At 46.1% G+C, this 17,680-nt stretch overlaps 2 protein-coding genes across 3 annotated transcripts in view; one reads left to right on the top strand and one right to left on the bottom strand.

The window, feature by feature from the left end:
* Positions 1-23: 23 nt before the first annotated feature.
* On the bottom strand, positions 24-5,839 carry LOC122381364. 2 transcript variants are annotated; one of them, XM_043365429.1, is made up of 3 exons: positions 5,561-5,839; positions 1,311-1,435; positions 61-850 (listed from the first exon to the last, which is right to left on the bottom strand). In XM_043365429.1, the coding sequence occupies exons 2-3, from the start codon at positions 1,386-1,388 to the stop codon at positions 224-226; spliced, it is 705 nt and encodes a 234-aa protein (XP_043221364.1). In that variant the 5' UTR covers positions 1,389-1,435; positions 5,561-5,839; the 3' UTR covers positions 61-223. The 2 variants fall into 2 exon arrangements, with proteins under 2 accessions (XP_043221365.1, XP_043221364.1); XM_043365430.1 differs by lacking the exon at positions 5,561-5,839 and having other exon boundaries at positions 24-850.
* Positions 5,840-11,408: 5,569 nt separating this feature from the next.
* LOC122381351 overlaps positions 11,409-17,680 on the top strand; it is a 32,744-nt gene continuing 26,472 nt past the window's right edge. The window contains exon 1 of the mRNA XM_043365393.1: positions 11,409-11,483. The gene's annotated coding sequence lies outside the window, so the exon portion shown is untranslated. The remainder of the gene's footprint in view (positions 11,484-17,680) is intronic.

Below are 17,680 nucleotides of genomic sequence, written 5' to 3'. Positions count from 1 at the left end.
AAGAGGGAGGAGAGAGAGAGAGAGAGAGAGAGAGAGAGAGAGAGAGAGAGAGAGGAGAGAGAGAGAGAGAGAGAGGGGCGTTGCCTATTTCTTCTGCCAAAGAGACGTACGGTGAACTAAATTGAGCCTCTGCTCGAATTTTGCTTTTTCGTGTCCCCGTTGACCTCCGACATGAGTGTCGGGGCGGGTAGCAGGCAGCTGGAGCACAATGTGCCTGTCTTACTTAGACCATGGGTGCCTGCCAGCCGGCTGGCTGACCTGTCCAGGTGCCGGGCGGCGGCTGCTGGCCCGGCCAGTTGCCGGGGGGCGGCTGGTAGCCGGCCTGCTGGCCGGGCCAGTTGCCGGGGGGCGGCTGGCCCACCCAGGTGTCAGGGGGCGGCTGTGCAGAGCCGGACGGCGGGTTGTCCGTTAGCTCACGGTAGTAAGAGACCACCACCAGCCACAGATACCAGAAAAATAGCTGCAGGGGCAGCGTCAGACCGACGCTTATAAAGACGATCGTCTTCACCATTTTAGCGCCATTCTGTTCGCGCATTTCGCGCAGCTGAATCTCAGAAATGAGCACACTAGGGTCGTACAGGGAGTATAGCAGGACAATGGTACTCAGCAGGCAAACCGCGCCGAAGTAGATCATGAACGACAGGACCAGACACTTGGAGCGGCGCGACACGCCGAGCACCAGCAGGGCGCTGAAAATGCCCAGAGCCAGCGAGGTGCAGATGTGTATCAGCAGCTGGGTGGCGGCCCGCCGCAGCAGTCGGCGGTGTGTCTCGCCCAGGTGGCTGTCCTCCAGCGGGGACAGCATCAACCACGTCAGAACACTGCGGCCCAGGGCCAGCAGGCTCAGAATCTGCCAACACAGCGGCACATCATCACAAAGGAACCACGTTACGGAGTACTTACAGGGCAGCAAGAAACGAAACCGATAGGCGTAAGAAGCAAACATCAAAAGAAAACTTGAAACATCATTTTCATTGTATGGGACTTGGGAGGAACGCAACACCGTAAAGAAGAGTGCATTATGTTAGTATTCATATAAACAAGGCAATAAGCTCGTTATGGGCTCGCTTACCGAGAAAGTAGCTTTCGTCAGTAGCAACTACCTAGTACGTGATGCGTTATGCACTTTACTATGCAGCCATAGGTATACTATCACTGCCTTCTTAATTAGCGATGAGAAGTTGTCAAGTTTGAACGTTGCGAAAAGGCAAATGTGCGCTGCAATGAACATTTAAGTCACCGACGTGACACACAGCTCTGTGTTTCCACGTTAGGCTTGGTGCTACTTCTGCGCGCTGAAAAATACTAACCCCGAACGTCAGACCGATGATCCTGGACGCCTTCTCTAATGGCATCGAGCAGCAGCAGCATCTGCACGAGTGCAACATCTTGAGCGAGCCGCCTTGATCCCTTTTGAACAGTCAACGAACGGTCGCTGAAAATGAAACAGTAATGAGATATTATGAATAATCGGTGTGAGATGAACAGTTAACGTAAAACAATGGTTTATAAACTATACAAATGGACACACATATACTAACATTGAAGGAGGGGACTACGTTTCTTCACCTATTTGTTTATATATCTTGTCATCTACTCAGTTTGTTATAAACAAAATATTTGACCATCACCAACAGGCCGAATCCAAACCATCGATAGACGACATACTAGAGGGTTCGCCTAAATGCAAGGCCAGAAATGATACCGCATGTTTGAATTGTGGTTAGCAGGTGACACAAGCTCGGGCGGCGGTTGAACGGACAGTGACATGCAAGACAGAAGTGATGGGCCACCCCACGGGAATGGACTATTCCTATACATAGAGTGAGGCTTTAATTCGTTGAGAATCTGAGCCGGTACCGACAGGACGGTTTACCGCGAGATGGCTGATTACCACCGCTCGGGCGGTAGAACGCGATTCCCCCGGAGGTAGGTACAATCTGTGATATATAATCGCACGACGCAACTGTTATACTACATTGAACTATATTGAAGCTATATTGAAATTGATACACTTAAAACAATTTTCTGTGAGAGAGGCTGTACCGCACAATACTTCTGCCTGGGAGGTAGACTGTACCGCAGGACACGACTGCCTGGGCGTTAGACTGTACCGCAGGACATGACTGCCTGGGAGATAGACTGTACCGCATGACACGACGGCCTGAGAGATAGACTGTACCGCAGGACAAGACTGCCTGGGAGATAGACTGTACCGCAGGACACGGCTTTATAAGGGATAGACTACCGTAGGATACAACTGCCTGATAGATATACCGTGCCGCAGGACACGAATGCCTGGTAGATAGACTGTACCGCAGGACACGACTGTCTGGTAGATGCCTATTGCCTATGGGTTGGCGATACGTGACTTGTGAGTTGTGAACGGGACTTTCACTTTCCGGGAGGAGGGATTGAATTACGTTCAGTAAAGATAGCCGACAAAAATTTATTCTGGCGGAACGATGTTGTGCAGGTTGGCGTAAATCGACCGTGCAATTATCGCTATCGGCAGATGTTTTGAGGAAAATCTCATGAAGCCCAAGACTCAGTTCGCCGTCAGCCATGATGTCTACAAAAGCGTTTTGTTGCTTCTTGTTACATCAAAAACAAACACAACAATTCAACGTTTACGAAAATACAAGTTTAATTTAAATAAAAAGGTAAGTATCATATAATGTAGAACTATTAATCGAGGAACAGAAATTTAGCAACTGTTCGAGATGCTATTGAATCACTTTGCCCTGTTAACCACTTCAAGAATCCCTAACTGATGCATATGGCATCGCTTTGCCATGCATTCATTATTTGTTTGCGATGACATTAACCTTCGCCCCAGTGGGGGGGGGCATATGTTACCACCCTGTCGCGTTTTTCGCGTGTGAATAAAAAACCGCGGCGCGTAGCGCCGCGCCGCTTGAGGTAGCTTTTGGTACATCAATTTTGGACAATGTGTGAAATTTTTGACCCCAGGTCATGTCAAGTCAGGTCACCAGGTCAAGTTAACTGACCAAGCCTTAAAAAAAGTTTGCAATCATGTCCAGCCTGCAGTGTTTGTCAGAAAGGTTTTAAACTTGGTGGATTGCATGCTGTTATGGGAGCCTACAATTTGTATATCTCGGATTTTTTATATCCGTGACCTAAGGTCAGGTCAGTGGCATGACCTTTCCATTACAAGTCAATGGAGAAAAATGAAAATGCCTCTAGATCCGTGTGTACGCATAGGAACAGTCCAAATATTTCAGAATCACAATGATTTAGTCCACTCGTGATGACCAAGGTGTCATTTTTGCTGATAGCCTCTAGAAAGGTCATCCGAGGTCATTTGAGGCTACAAACAGTTTTTTGCCAATAACTCGCGATTGGAAAGAGATAGAACGCTGGGGATGGTCTCATTGTGTTTTTCTTGTTGAGACGCATCGACTGATATGCAACATGACCTTTTCCGGTCAGGTCATGACCTTGACCTGAGGTCAAATTTTTAAGTTGACCTTTCAAGGTCAAATTATAGTTCATTCGACGCGTCTCGGTGAGGGGAACACGATTCTGGCAATAGAAATGTCGTGGCTTTTTGTAGTCGAAAGTTATTGTCGAAAAACACTTTTCGTAAAAACAGCTATTTTTGGAGTTTTTGCCCTCTGGACGCTAAACCGTTGACCTGAGGACAATATTGATAATGACCTTTTCAAAAGAAGAGTTCAAAAGCTATCGATTGCTTTTCAATGCGTTTTCTAGCTACCATAGTTCCTGAGATAGCGGCATGTTTTCTGAAAAATATAATGACAATTGGCAAATTTTGACCTTTGATGACCTCTGGTGACCCCAATATTGCTCTAAGGTGAAAAATGACCGAAATACTTTCAAACGTACGTATTGAGAGCTATCGACTGCTTCTTACCGCGTCTTTCTAGCCCTCTTAGTTTTTGAGTTAGAGGTGGGTGGTAACATATGCCCCCCCTCACTAGGGCGAAGTTGGCCGAGACCGCCACTGGGGCGCGGGTTAAGATTATTTTTGATTCACATGTAATCAGACTGACAGTGATTTTATTTCAAGTATTGCGTAGCACATCCGAATCTCGCATTTTCAACAGGCTTGCAAAAGTGCAAGAAAGGCGGTTCAGTCTGTGATGGAGCATTTCGGCTTCAGAGCCTAGTTCGAGTAAAACGTCATGACGTCCCGCCACGTCCGCTGCAGCCAACCCCAGCCCCGAACAAAACATTAACTGGCTCCGGCAGCTCCGGCTCGGGATCAGGTTCCGAGCGAAATAAACTACCTCAGGCGGCTCTGACCCTTGCTACTGACATCCCAGACATGGTCAATAGTTGATCACATGAGCCAGGCGATCAACGGGACCAGGCGACGACAACGCAGTCGAACATGACCGTCGTCGTGATTAAAACCCGCGCCCTGATCTGTGGGAGCCATTTTGCCCTCCCTGTGGGTTTTCTTAAATAGCGAGAAAAGGGCGGCGCTGCGCGCGGCCAAATTTTAAGTATCTTTCCGGGCATCAATTTGACACCTTCACACAAAATTTCAAGTCACAGGTCACCTTAGGTCAGGAGTTATTGAGGTCAAACTGAGATCATGTTCGAGCAAAAATGAGCAAAAAACATGACATCTTGAAACGCTCAAAAATCTACAGTTAACAAGCAGTTTCAAAGTTCTTTCTGTGGTCGTGTAGAGAAACGACGGCGCTACAAAACTACTATCTCGGATTTTCAAAATTTTGGGATTTTGACTCCCACCATTAGACTCCCTGTGACGAGCTGCATCGAATCGATACATTTTATGCAAAATATCAAATTTGAACTTTGACCTTATTTTACATGACCTTGCCCTGACCTTCACCAGAACATAATCTGAACTGGCCCCAAAGGCGGCCTGACACACATAATCGTATTTGTCATGTAAAATGGATCATAAAGCATGCATCACGTGATATTTTCATATTTTTGACCCTCAGTGACCTGAACTAGATGTGACCTGACCTGGCATCGGTGACCTCAAATAGCAAAATATGTATTATATGGACAATTCCCCATCGATGATTTTCAATGACATGCATTTTACTCGATTTTACAACGTATTTCTTGCAATGCCTGTAAACGGTGAGAATTCGACAATTGACCTGACCTGTGGGCTGTGACGTCATCGGTTAGACCGAGGTCAATGAACTTTGGTCAAAAGGTAGTTCCCCGTTGAGGCTATCCACCGCCATTTGCCGCTTGTCGCTATGTTGCGTGGTTCTTGAGATCTTAGCGGGGCCAAAATGCCCCCCCCCATCAGACAGCACTGCTCGGCAGACCCCGTCAGGGCGTGGATTAAAAAAAGAACTTGTAAAATGGACATAACTATACATGGGTGTTCGGGATAAATTTGACGCCCCAGCAATTCTGTTGAAATTGTTCAATACTTTAGAAAGTAGCCCATGGATTCCTACCATTTAAACTGCAAACAATATCCCAGTACACGCAGTTTTCAACGCATTCAAAGAATCATCCCATCATTCCTCCAACACCTCCAGTGTCCCACTGGACTGCCTTACGTTGGCCAGCCTACCTCAAAGCAGATGGGGTAATGCGCAGCTCATCGTACTGCGTAGTTCCAAAGAGTTCACACCGCACCGAGGCTGCACCCAACGCGGACGATCTACACTCGCCCGAGTGGCTCACACCAGCTCCACTCCACTCCCCTCCACTTCAATCCACTCCACTCCACTCCACTCCACTCCACTCCACTCTAGCCAACTCTCTGCATTTTGCAGAGAGTTGGCTGGTCTGCTGCGGTCTGACCCCCACTCTGGAGATTCCCGTCGAGGAGTGTGAACTGGCCGCCGCCGTCGGCTCCGACGGACTGGCGCCGACCCCCCCCCCCCCCCCCCCCGCCTGACCCCCTAGCCCGCCGCCTTCCCTCCGACGATCAATGCAACAAGCCGGTCGCGACTCGGTCGCAACTGAGCCAAAATGAAAAGTAGAGCATCGTGCAAGCGTGTGAAATAAATATGTGACAGACAGTCAAAATTATATTTACACGCTGGGGGGTTCCTTTACGCCGTACCGGACAATTTAAAAATTAAATTATTTTCTGATTAATGCACTTCTCAAATATATCTACATTGAACCAAATATAATAATATTGAATAGCTATCATCGACTGAGACACTAGCGTTATAGTACGTCGTTGTAAGCAGCTGGCAATACATTCTGAAGTAAATGACCCACTTTGTTATCAACAGCGCCGTTCCCACAGTCATATGGTGGCCCACATTTACCACCGCAAGCACTTACTGACGGGATAATGGCTGTTTATATTGCAGCATCTCTGCTAGATGCTCACTGTATTATAACTATACATGAACCCGAGGTAAACTGTGGAGTAACACCTAGCTAGGTAAGTCCTCTAGACAGCAACACATTTATCACAGCAACATCACAACATTGGTCTCAGCATCACGTGAAAGCTACAAGAACGCACAATGAAGAAAAAGCCATACATTTTTATTGTATATGCTCTAGTTATATTTATCTAGGTGCCAGTCTATATGTCTCATTATCATGATTCCTCTTGAGCAGATAGCGAACGCTCGCTGAAAATAAAACAGCCTTCAGATGTGATGAATAATGTGCACCTAACGTAATTTAGATTTTTTCAGATTTATTTGCATGTATTCAAAAAGAAGCAAAAGGCATCTAGTTGACATTTTAGCATTAGGTTATCTATCCATTTATCCACTAATTTGCTATTTATTTCACAACAAATAAAAAGCACGAATTCACAATATTGCAAACATGTCACACCTTCGGAATGCAGACTGGACAGTTTCCGTGGGATGGCTTATATCATAATCTAACTACACGATTGCCTGGGAGCTATATTGTACTGCAGGACACGACTGCCTGTGAGATAGACTGTACCGCAGGACACGATTACCTGTGAGATAGACTGTACCGCACGACACGGCTTCCTCTGAGATAGACTGTACCGCACGACACGACGCCCGGGGGATAGACTGTGCCGCAGGACAAGACTGCCTGGGAGATAGACTGTGCCGCATGACTGCTCAGGAGATGGCTTAGCTGTCCAGTATCCAAAGGTATTGCTGGACAGTAGAGTGGACAGTGGACACGGCATCCAGATAAAGACAAACTGGAAAAAAGGGAGAAATTTCAGCTTGTGCTATTTTTGTAGCGACTTTACCTCTCAGCTTTCTTGGCTGTTGTATGTAACGTCTGAATGGAGCATCGTCTCGAGCCCCAGCCTGTGGTTCTATTGGAATTGCGTCAACTTACCTACCTGTCATAAATCACGCATCATCGATTCGCATAAATGATTGCCAGCCTTTTGGTAGATCAATATGCATGCTAAAGAGGCAAGTTGATGACAAGACAATGAACAGATTTCTCTTATTTAGCCCTAGTGACGCATGGCTTGTGAATGAAACTTTCATTTTCCGTAAGATCATGTTCCGTATAGAGGCCGCAGACGACAGTAGCTTGGTTTCGCGGAACAATGTTGTCCTGGATGGTGTTAAATCGACCATTAAAGTATCAGCAGATGGCTCCAAAGGAAATCCCATAAGGCCAGGACCCGTTTCACCAGACGGTAATGTTGTTTTCAAAGCATTTTGTCAGCTCTTGGTTCGTGAAACATTGCTGTTAACTGCTGGATGTTTATTGTGCTATGATTGATAGGTATTATTGACATCGGATAATATAGGAGCTGAATTTAAATAAAGAAACGTTTACCATAGGTATACAATGCACGATTCAGCCAAGAAACATAATTCTAGTACCTCTTCCAAATGTTTCATTTGGAAAAATTTCATTTCCAAGAATCGCTACTTTGACTCTGATGCTCATTTATCAGCATCGGTATTTACCGCAAAGGCTACCATACGCCGCAAATAGGAAAGAGCGACATTTGGCCGCAGAAATATGGCCACTCCACTCCACTCCACTCCAGTCCACTTCACTCTACTGCACTCCACTCCACTCCACTCCACTCCACTCCACCCACTGACCACTCCACTCCACTCCACTCCACTGACCACTCCACTTTTCTGTTTACATCTGTGGGTGCGGTCTCCGGCAGTCCAATGTCCACTCGGGAAGCTGTCGCCGAGCGGAATCGGACAGATCCGTCGCCGTCGGTTTCGACAGTCTGGCGCCAATCTCCCCTCCCCTCGCGCTCTCCCTCCCCTCCCCTAGACGACCAATGCAGCAAGTCAGTTGTGACTGGGTTTAACCTGCGCCGAAAAATAGAACGTTGAGCTATCGTACAAATGTGTGAAGACCTATGAAAGACGCTGGAATCGTCAAACAGCTGAAGTGCTGTTGTTCATAACCTCAAAAAGTTTTCTGTATTTACAACAACAAAAAAATAAATAGAGAAAAGCTTTATTCTCGTATTACTAATGCCCTCCTTCGGGTACGTGCGGTTGAGTTTGGTCAGAGCTTAAGTTTAAAAAAAAACATATGGCAGCAATAAAAGAAAACCAAGCTATGTTCATGTAATCCCGAGTGCACGTGTCCTGCGCCCTCAGCGACTCGATAAAAAACGATCGAGCGCCCCAGAAGGATACCGTCGTGGAGCCGGTGAAATCGGCATCACTTAGAGAGGAGCTGTAGAGATGAAAACACTGATGGCGACCGGTGGGGACTGTGTCCAGCGAGCAGTGACCCTGCCAGGACAGCCTGGAGTTCTGGGACACACCGGCACTCCCTGAACATAGTGTCTGGGGTGCCAGTGGCGAGGCCCGTCAGACGCTCAGAGGCCGTCGGCGGTTTGGGGTCACCTGCGCTAGAGCGACTACGTGAATGACGCTGAAACAAATTTTGATTGTAATCTTTGAAATTGAAACACGCTCAAAGGATTTTCTTTTAGGATCACTCATGCCTATAACCAAACAAACACATACTCGTATTATTGCTCTATCTGCAAAAGGTGACACGAACGAAAATTATGTCATGAATGTTAACTGCTTGAGCTTGAGAGCCAGCACGGACTTCTCAGATCAGCAGAGTTCTTAAAGTTCTGCACTGTGCACGTGCATTGTGTTGAGGGTGGCATGTGCCTGTATGACACGCCCGGGAAAGGTCCACACAAGGTCATTTCTCTCTCATATTATTAGCAACCGAACAGGAGCTAAATACCACCTCAATACAAAGCCCATTAATCTCCACCCAGAAACGTACACACCAGGGACAAATAGGGGAAGTTGGGGCAATGCCGGAGTTGGGGCAAAGCCGAAATTCGAGATATTTCGAAAACCGTAAGACATGGATGCCACCTGTCAGTGATGCTCTGAAGCTTAAGTGACTACAATTATCGCATGGTTGTTACGAGTCGTCATTCGGAATACTTCGACTGTGAGGGCGCCAAGAGCGTTTTCAAGGTACAGTCCTCAGCAGACTGCGTGGTAGGTATTCTTTTTTCGACAAAACCAGTAATAACTCAAAGACTATGTTGTCAGTCGGTCGGAACTCACTGAAAATAGAGGCGCCATGCTCTACTCCTTCGATTGGGTATATCACTAAACAAAGTATATGCCTTGTGTGGCAACAAAATGCAAAAGTTTGTTTTGGGGGCAAATATAAACTTTTGGGTTTTGTTGCCAAACTGGATGGAAAATGAATGCGATGGTAATGCCAATCCAAGGTGCGGAGTCTCGCGCATCTTGCTGTTATGATTTCCGAGCGACCGATAGCATAGTATCCGCGTTATTCTCGGTTTTGTCGAAGAAAGAATACCTACCACGCAGTTTGCAGAGGGCTGTACGTTTCCCTTGTACTACATGCGCCTTTGAAGCTGCATTTTTTACTCATTATGCTACTGTTTGTCTGGCCAATTCGGTCAAGTAATCTTTAGCATGTCTTTGCATAAGTGTGCTGCCTATTTGAAATTTATACAGCACGTTGAAAAGTTATGGGCCTGCAAATGAAAGTATGGCTGGCTGGGGTAATGCCGAAAACGTGCGATTACGCACGTGTTAAAAGCACGCTACGTGGACTTTACTGCTGTAGAATAGCAACGCGTATTTTTAGTCACACAAATTACACTTTCAACCGACACAACGGCCTGTTACCTATAAGGAATGATTTACCTGGCATTTTCTTATTATATCACACAATTATAACTTCCAGTGTGCACCGCGTCCTCAAGCTCTTGAAACGTGTGTCAGCTTTGATGAATTCTGGATAAAGTTTGAGATAAAATGGCAAAACATCAATGTCGGCATTCCCCGTAGATCATTTCTCCCATTTTCGGCTTTCCCCGCAGTCCGGGGCAACGCCGAAAAAGTCACTTCTTTGATATTTTTAGTTTGTGCGCTTAACGGTATGCGAATTCATCAAATGCGCCTGGTATGTTTGAAAGGCAAAAGACTGGCCTCTCGAATGACGCCAACAAGAATAGCGTATGTTGTCTACCTTGCGTGCTACGGGCGTCAGAAAAAAAGTCTTCGGCGTTCCCCCAACTTCCCCTAACGTCGTCTAGGCAACACGGACTATAGCGTGTTAGGCCCATGTCATCAGCTTCCTCTGTACCACCTAGCCCCACCAGCCAGCGCGACAGACGAGTGGTGCGGGTCACCTACCCAGCCAGGCGACGGACACCGACACGGCTTATGTATAATAGCGGGAGTTTTTTTTATAGGCATGGAATACAGACACATTGACAGATAAGGCTGGATAGTAGTTTCTAGATGAACAACCATGTGCTAACTGGCATATGTAGTTGAATCAAATAGTTGCCTGCTTTCAGTTACCCTTCCGGTGTATGTACCGTCTAAAGAAGAGCAAACATGCTTACATGTCAGTCAAAAGCAGCTCAGAAAAGGAGCAATTTGCTGGATCACTAAAGCCCAGCAGTTTTAGAGCCATAGCCCTTCATTGTGTAATGGCCAAGGCATAGACCTCTGTACACCTAGAACCTGCGGTATACAGAGGTCTATGGCCAAGGTATACAATGACTGTTCCAACTTTTCCCAAAACCAAAAGGCATCGTCATCACTGCAGGGCTACTTTATCGCAACAAATACTCTACCTACAAGACCAGGCGGCTGGGCCATGGTCTTTCTGAACCTAGCAGGCTATCTAAAAAAAAATTAAAAAAAACACGAAGACTCAAAGCTTCCCAAAGCAAGAGATCCACTATCGCAACTATGTAGTAGCTTAACTGTTTAGCTGCAAAATGCGTTGGTGTATCTTTATCTTTAATAGCTTTACAACAATGGTACAATGTTTCAACAACGGAATAGGCTGCGAAGGTCTGAAATGGAGCTGTTAGCCTAACAGCTCCATTTCAGACCTTCGCCGCCCTCACCAGAGGTATCGCTCCCATCGCATCGCCCCCTAGCGGCCGCCGGTCGAGCGGCCGCCGGTCCGTTCGTCTCTTCAAATCGGCGGCACACGAGCGCCGGCGTCAGTCGTGCCGAGCCGCTCGGACCCGCCGCCGGAGCCGACGACCTCCCGACCGACGACAGGTAGGTGTCGACGAGGCCTGGATTCCTGGAGCGACCCAACGGAGAACGGCCGGGAGACTTTGGGGAGCCTACATAGAGCCGATTGGGAGCTTAGAGGCCTTTCACATAGGAGGAACTTATGAGAGGCACTGTGATGGAACCAGCTTGTCATTTCCAACGGGCATGGCAATATGGTTTACGCCCTCTAAGAAGGAATCGAAGCATTATAACAAAACTAGAGATGCCGCAAAACTATATCATACACTTGGGCAGACACGGGCTAGATTTCAACCTAAATCCTAACCAAACAAAGGCCGTCGTATGGTTTTGCTATTCAGCGTTGGAAATGGCAAATGGTCAGCCTTGTTCCGTTGAATATAGATTATGGAACAGAGGCTTTTTTAAGGTCATGATACGGTGAACCAAATACTTGATTTTTCTTCAGATACTCTTGAAATAATCAATAGAGATAATTCGAGCCATGACATCTTGTATCAATATTCAATTACATCTTAAAGGGACACTCCCACCTTAACATTAGTTTTGAGTTGAGATAGCCAAATTGGTGGCCATGGCCTGCAAATACCGGTTTGGGCACTCACAACATCGAAAAATGCTTTAATTCGAAGATATGGAATTTCAAACTTGCAGTTTTCGGATTCTAAGGGGCTAATGCATTGGAATGCCCCCTTAGAATTTGTGACGTCAGCGGAGATCTAACGATTTTTAAATCTTAGACTAAAACCATCGTTAACACGTGGTGGTATACGCTGCTTTGCGCGCAACGTCTGCCGCACTTTAAGGCTGCCAAATAATTGCTTCCAAATAAAGTCGCTAGTAACAGGGGAGATCCCAAAAAGTAAACAAAAGTAAAAGCCTAATATCTTGAAAACCAGTGAATATTTTTCGGTGAAATTTGGTAGATATTCGTTTTCGCTCTTTCTGAACCAAGGGACATCACTTTCATGCCAATTCATTAAAGGAAAAGGGCCACCTTCGTGAAATATGAAGATATCGTTGTTTTTCATTTCGACATTATTATTTTTCATTTTCTTTTTAAAACTGGTGCCAGAAGTGCACAATTCGCGAAAAAGTATTTAAAACTATTTAACGTATTGGTACTATGTTGATACTCTCTACGGCACCTACTGTATGATGGCATAGCGATGACGTCACACTCAAGCCAATCAGCGTTCAGAAGACAGACTCGTCGGATTGTGTCAGATAAGCTGATTGGTTAACCCTCGCCGGACCTATTGGTTTTCTACATACGCGCCGGCCGAGGGGGGGGGGGGCGGGTACGACCCCCCCCTCGCCGTTTCGCCCCTGGTGGAGCTAGCGCGTCGCGGAAAAAACGAGCGTGTGCGCCGTTACGAGACGCAGAGATTGGTACCCGATTTTAAGGTCCTAGGTCAACCGGTGACCTCTGAGGTCAGGTCAAGTGCCCCAAGGTACGGTTCAGTTTTTGGTGAATAACTTCGCAAAAAACGGCCGCAGAGCGCCGATTTTGGCAGCATCGTGTTTGTCTCGCTCAGGCGCGTCGAATGATATACTTTTTGTCCGGGTCAGGTCAACTTGGGGTGTTGACCTCAGGTCAAGGTCAGGTCAGCACCCCCAGGTCACGAAGTTGGTCGAAAGAGGTCATGTCGCATATCATTCGATTCGGCAGGTCTTCCTGAGTCCATTGGTGGCTTTCCCGACTCGCTAGCTCAATTTGATCAAGAGTTATTGACGAAAAACTAATATGACCTTGATGACGTCATAAATGACGTCACGCAAGGTCAACATTGCAAAAGTGACGCATCTAACCTTGCAAGGAGTGCATCAAATCACGATTCTGTGTGCTTGAGATAGTTGGAGATCGTTCCCGGCGCCAGAATAGCAGTTTTCATTTTTCCCCATTGACTTATAATGGTGAGGTCACGAAAATGACCTGACCTCATATGACCTTTAGGAAAAATCCGAGATATACAAGTTGTGGGACTCATAATGGATACTAGATCCTGCAAGTTTCATTTCCCTGTGACATCTCCTCTGGCAGTGAGGGCGTTGCGAAGTTGCGACATCTGAAGACCGTGCAGAGGTTCACTTATGACGTCATAGGTCAGTGACCTGACCTGACCCAAAAATGCGGTTGGTGTCAAAAGATCCGGCTTGGATCAAAGGTCAGGTATGCCAAGTTTCAGCTCTCTATCGCCAGCGTGTTCGGAGCTATCGCGAAAAAACCCTATGGGGGGGGGCGGCACCCGCCCCCCCCCCTCGGCCGGCGAGGGTTAAAGCTGAGCTGATTGGAGCTGATTGGTAAAAAACCAAAGCCTCGCCGCGGGTGGCTGTATTACAGGGTAAGGACGCATTCCTGGGATAAGGACGCATTCCTCTTTTAAAATTGCCGATACCTACGAATGGAAGCCGAAATCGGCCGTAAGGAGATAGACTGGAGGGTTTTCGGACACGGGCTACAAGATGGCTATCTCATTTTCAATCCCCATGTTAAAGGTGGCCCTTTTCCTTTAACTTTTTTGAAGGTGGGAGGGTCCCTTTAAGTTTTCATCCTTCACGTGTCTTGCGTATGCCAAATTATGTGATATTTATGCAAAGATAGTGACGAGCCATCACATTACGTCCGTTTGGGGCAAAGTGGTTTCTTCTTTGGATCGACCGTCACAACTTCGTCAGTCACAGGGTGATTGATAGCTGTCGTTCAAGTGCCAAACACATCTCATCATAATCAGTCCCAAACCATTTTCCGTTTCCTGTTGATGTAGCATGGGCTTGGCAAAATACCCGCCTATCGAGGGCCGGCCTCTTACCCTTTTCTTTCCGATCCCAAGGGCTGCGGGTGTACGGTTTTTTAAAAGCACATTAGGAAGTGAGAGCCAGCGGTCGAGAGATAAAATGTGAACCGCCTGATTTCATGACGAAATAAATTACTTTCGTTTGAACTACGAACTGTGGCGACCGAGACGTGAGCTAAATTATCATGTGGGTCATTTTTCAACAAAAAATGCTGTTTTTATGTCAGAAACTCATTTAAGTCGGTTTGAACCACTGTTGCGCCCAGCTCGTATTTCATCAACGCGAACGTCCCTACTGGATGGCGATCAAGCTGCCTTTATTTAAATCTGTGAGATATCTACCGCAAAGGGACGTTTATCAGGGCATCATGCCCTAAAACAATGTACTTATATGAAACTTTTTTAATTTTTATGTGCGGATGACATAGAGCAATATGTTGCAGGCTATTTCATTGTTTAGACCTTTGATTAAAGGGACTATCCCACCTTTAACATGGGATTTGAGTTGAGATAGCCAAGTTTGCGGCGAGGTTCAGAAACCACTATCTATCTAGGTTGCAACCCCCGCGGCCTCTTGGTGTTGAAGAAATTCGTTCCCGCATTTGAAAATGGGCCTTGTGCAAGGCCCTATCTTCAACATGGATCGACCGTTAGTGTGACGTCACCTCGTTTAGTCATTCTGATTTAAATGGGTTCGTTCGTTGAAAAATCGCTTAAAACTTGGTCTGAACTTTGTTGTGGTGCCTACAGAGTAAAAAGAATCAGCTTTATGACAGTAATGTGGCCTGGGGAAGGAGGTAATTTTGGGCTGTGACGTCACATATTTGAAAATTTGTGTTTGGAATATGGGAAGCCTAAAGGTCAAGCTACACGGGACACTTTTTCGGTTTTTGATTTTTCGGTTTTTCGCTTTTTCGGTTCGATTTATCGCTTTTTCGCGTCGGTTTTTCGCTTTTTCGATTTATCGCTTCGTGACTTGAGTTTTTCGAGTTTCGCTGATTTTTGTTTAGTTGGAATGCGCTGTGCAACCGCCAGCTCTTTTTATTTCGTTTGCAACCAGTGCAATGCTTTGGTCGCAGTTTTGCCTAGGGGCTTTAGGGGTCTGTTTTGTTGTCTGTTTTAACAGATGGAAATTACTTAAACTAGATCTCGTCTGTTTTGTAGTAGGAAACTGGCTTGACTAAACTTCCAGCAGCTCAGCTACTAACCGGCGCCCCGCTGGGACTCCTGGATTTCCACGCCCTGCTGGAAGGGGGAACACCCCTTCTAACTTGGCTCCTGAGCCACGTAGCGACACGCCGTAGGTGACACTTGAAAGAGCTAAAAAATAAGGAACAAACTGCTTCGGCCATTTTTAGGTCAGGTTTAGGCCAAAGGGCAGGTCACCAAAGGTCATCGAAGGTAAAATGTCGCCAATTTCTATAAGTCAAACTTCGACAATTTTCGACAAATCGGTCCATAGCTCAGGAATGGATAGAGCTATAGCGCCGCGGAGAGGCGCAATCAAACGTTCTTTTAACGTTCTTTCGCTAGCATGACCTCAGATTTGACGTAAGGTCCACCGTTTATCCTGCAGGGGCATAAGCGTCCAAAATATACGATTCTGCAAAAACAGTTTTTTTCCCGCAATAACTTTTGACTCTAAACTTGCACGAGCTTTCCTTCACCAGAAACGTATTTCTCTGGTCGAGACGCATCGAATGAACCTTAACCCTCGCCCATGTAGGGGGGTTGGTGCAACCCACCCTGAGGTTTTTCGGAAATAGTGCAAAAACGGCGGCGCGCAGCGCCGCCAAATTTTGGGTACCTTATGGGGCAAACCTTGCGCATCTTTTGATAAAAAAAAATTTGACCGGGTCATGTCAGGTCACGGAGTTATGACGTCACAAAGGGAACAGCCTCCGGCCGGATTTTCACAAACTGAGTGCCAACGCCCGAGGTTTCCTGCCGGTGGTACGGACATCGGTTGATGGATCGTGATGAAACTTCCCATGCATGTTGGGGCAAGTATTGGCTATCATATGGTATAAGAAACTTGACCGGGTCAGGTCAGGTCACGGAGCTATGACGTCACAAGAGGAACAGCGTCCGGTACTATTTTTGAAAAGCGCCCGAACCACTATTTTGCTAATTCTTGTCACCTCAATGGGAATATGCAGCAATATTAGCTTCTATAGGGAGCAAATGGACCTTCCAAATCCAAAAATACAATCAGATTTCAAAAATTTAAATTTTGATTTTTCGAATTTCTGCCGCCGACTGTGACCTTGCCGACTTCCGGCGCTCCCAACGCGCCATTTTTAGAGCTAGGGAAACGAAATACATACCAAACGATAGAGAATTGATCAAGGAACACGATAGTGAAGGTTTCAAGTCGATATCTCCCACCGTTTTGCCGCAATCGCCGCGGAAAGTTGAAAAAAGTCTATTTTTCCGAAAATTTGACCTTTGACCGGTCAAAAGTAGGTCAAATGTTGACCTAGGACCAAAAAATATACCACCAATCGCGAGATCTCGGCGAGAGCAATCCGTTGGTCTTTTCCGCTAAGCTCTACGACGCTCCGTTTTCAAACGCCAAGGGGGGGTCGCACCAACCCCCCCCTGCATGGGCGAAGGTGGCAGATCGCCGTTTACGGGCGAGGGTTGCTAACTGGACTGGTCTAGGTCATGACCTGGCCGGAAAGTTCGTGATGCATATCAGTCGATTTGTATCGTCCAGTGGAACACATCGAATGTGTTTTCATCGCTCTAAAGTAGCATGCATTTATCAAAATTTATTACCGAAAATTGTGCATACCTTTCGCGACCTGATATGACCTCAGGGCATAGCAAGGGGTCACGGGTGCCATATTCCGGTTCATTGTGTCATGTGTACCTACTTGCATAGGCGTAGGAACAGCTGGATCATTCTGGGTGCAGAAATACATCCAACAATCGCCCGTGGAGCGGGGGGGGGGGTTAGGGAGCGGCACCGGGTGGGGGGCTCATTTCGATCTTCGAGGGGTGTACTGTACGACGTCGAAAGGGTATCGGAGCATTGCATTTTGAAGTTTTGATAATGTCAATAATTCACGCAGTACCGAGCGGCCTATTCGGGCCTGTTTTCAAGATACCGAGCTAAAACTTTCTAGAGTGGGTCGTGTGTATGTGTTCTATCACATGTGTTCCGTTTTTTTCACCTGAGTCCAAATATACATATAATATATATATATATATATATATATATATATATATATATATATATATATATATATATATATATATATATATATATATATATATATATATACATATATATATATATATATATATATATATATATATATATATATATATATATATATATATATATATATATATATATATATATTATATGTATATGTTATGAAGACAAAGAAGCAAATGACTCGAAAGATGGGTAGA

Source organism: Amphibalanus amphitrite, unplaced genomic scaffold (assembly GCF_019059575.1).
Source record: "Amphibalanus amphitrite isolate SeventyFive unplaced genomic scaffold, NRLGWU_Aamphi_draft 000119F_arrow, whole genome shotgun sequence".
NCBI classification, from domain to species: Eukaryota; Metazoa; Arthropoda; class Thecostraca; order Balanomorpha; family Balanidae; genus Amphibalanus; species Amphibalanus amphitrite.
This window is presented reverse-complemented; position numbering and strand designations above follow the sequence as displayed.

Coding starts and splice junctions, on each gene's coding strand:
- LOC122381364 (XM_043365429.1), bottom strand. CDS start 1,388: ATGTTGCACTCGTGCAGATGCTGCTGCTGCTCGATGCCATTAGAGAAG. Junction 851..1,310: donor TCATCGGTCTGACGTTCGGG/GTTAGTATTTTT, acceptor CTGTGTTGGCAG/ATTCTGAGCCTGCTGGCCCT.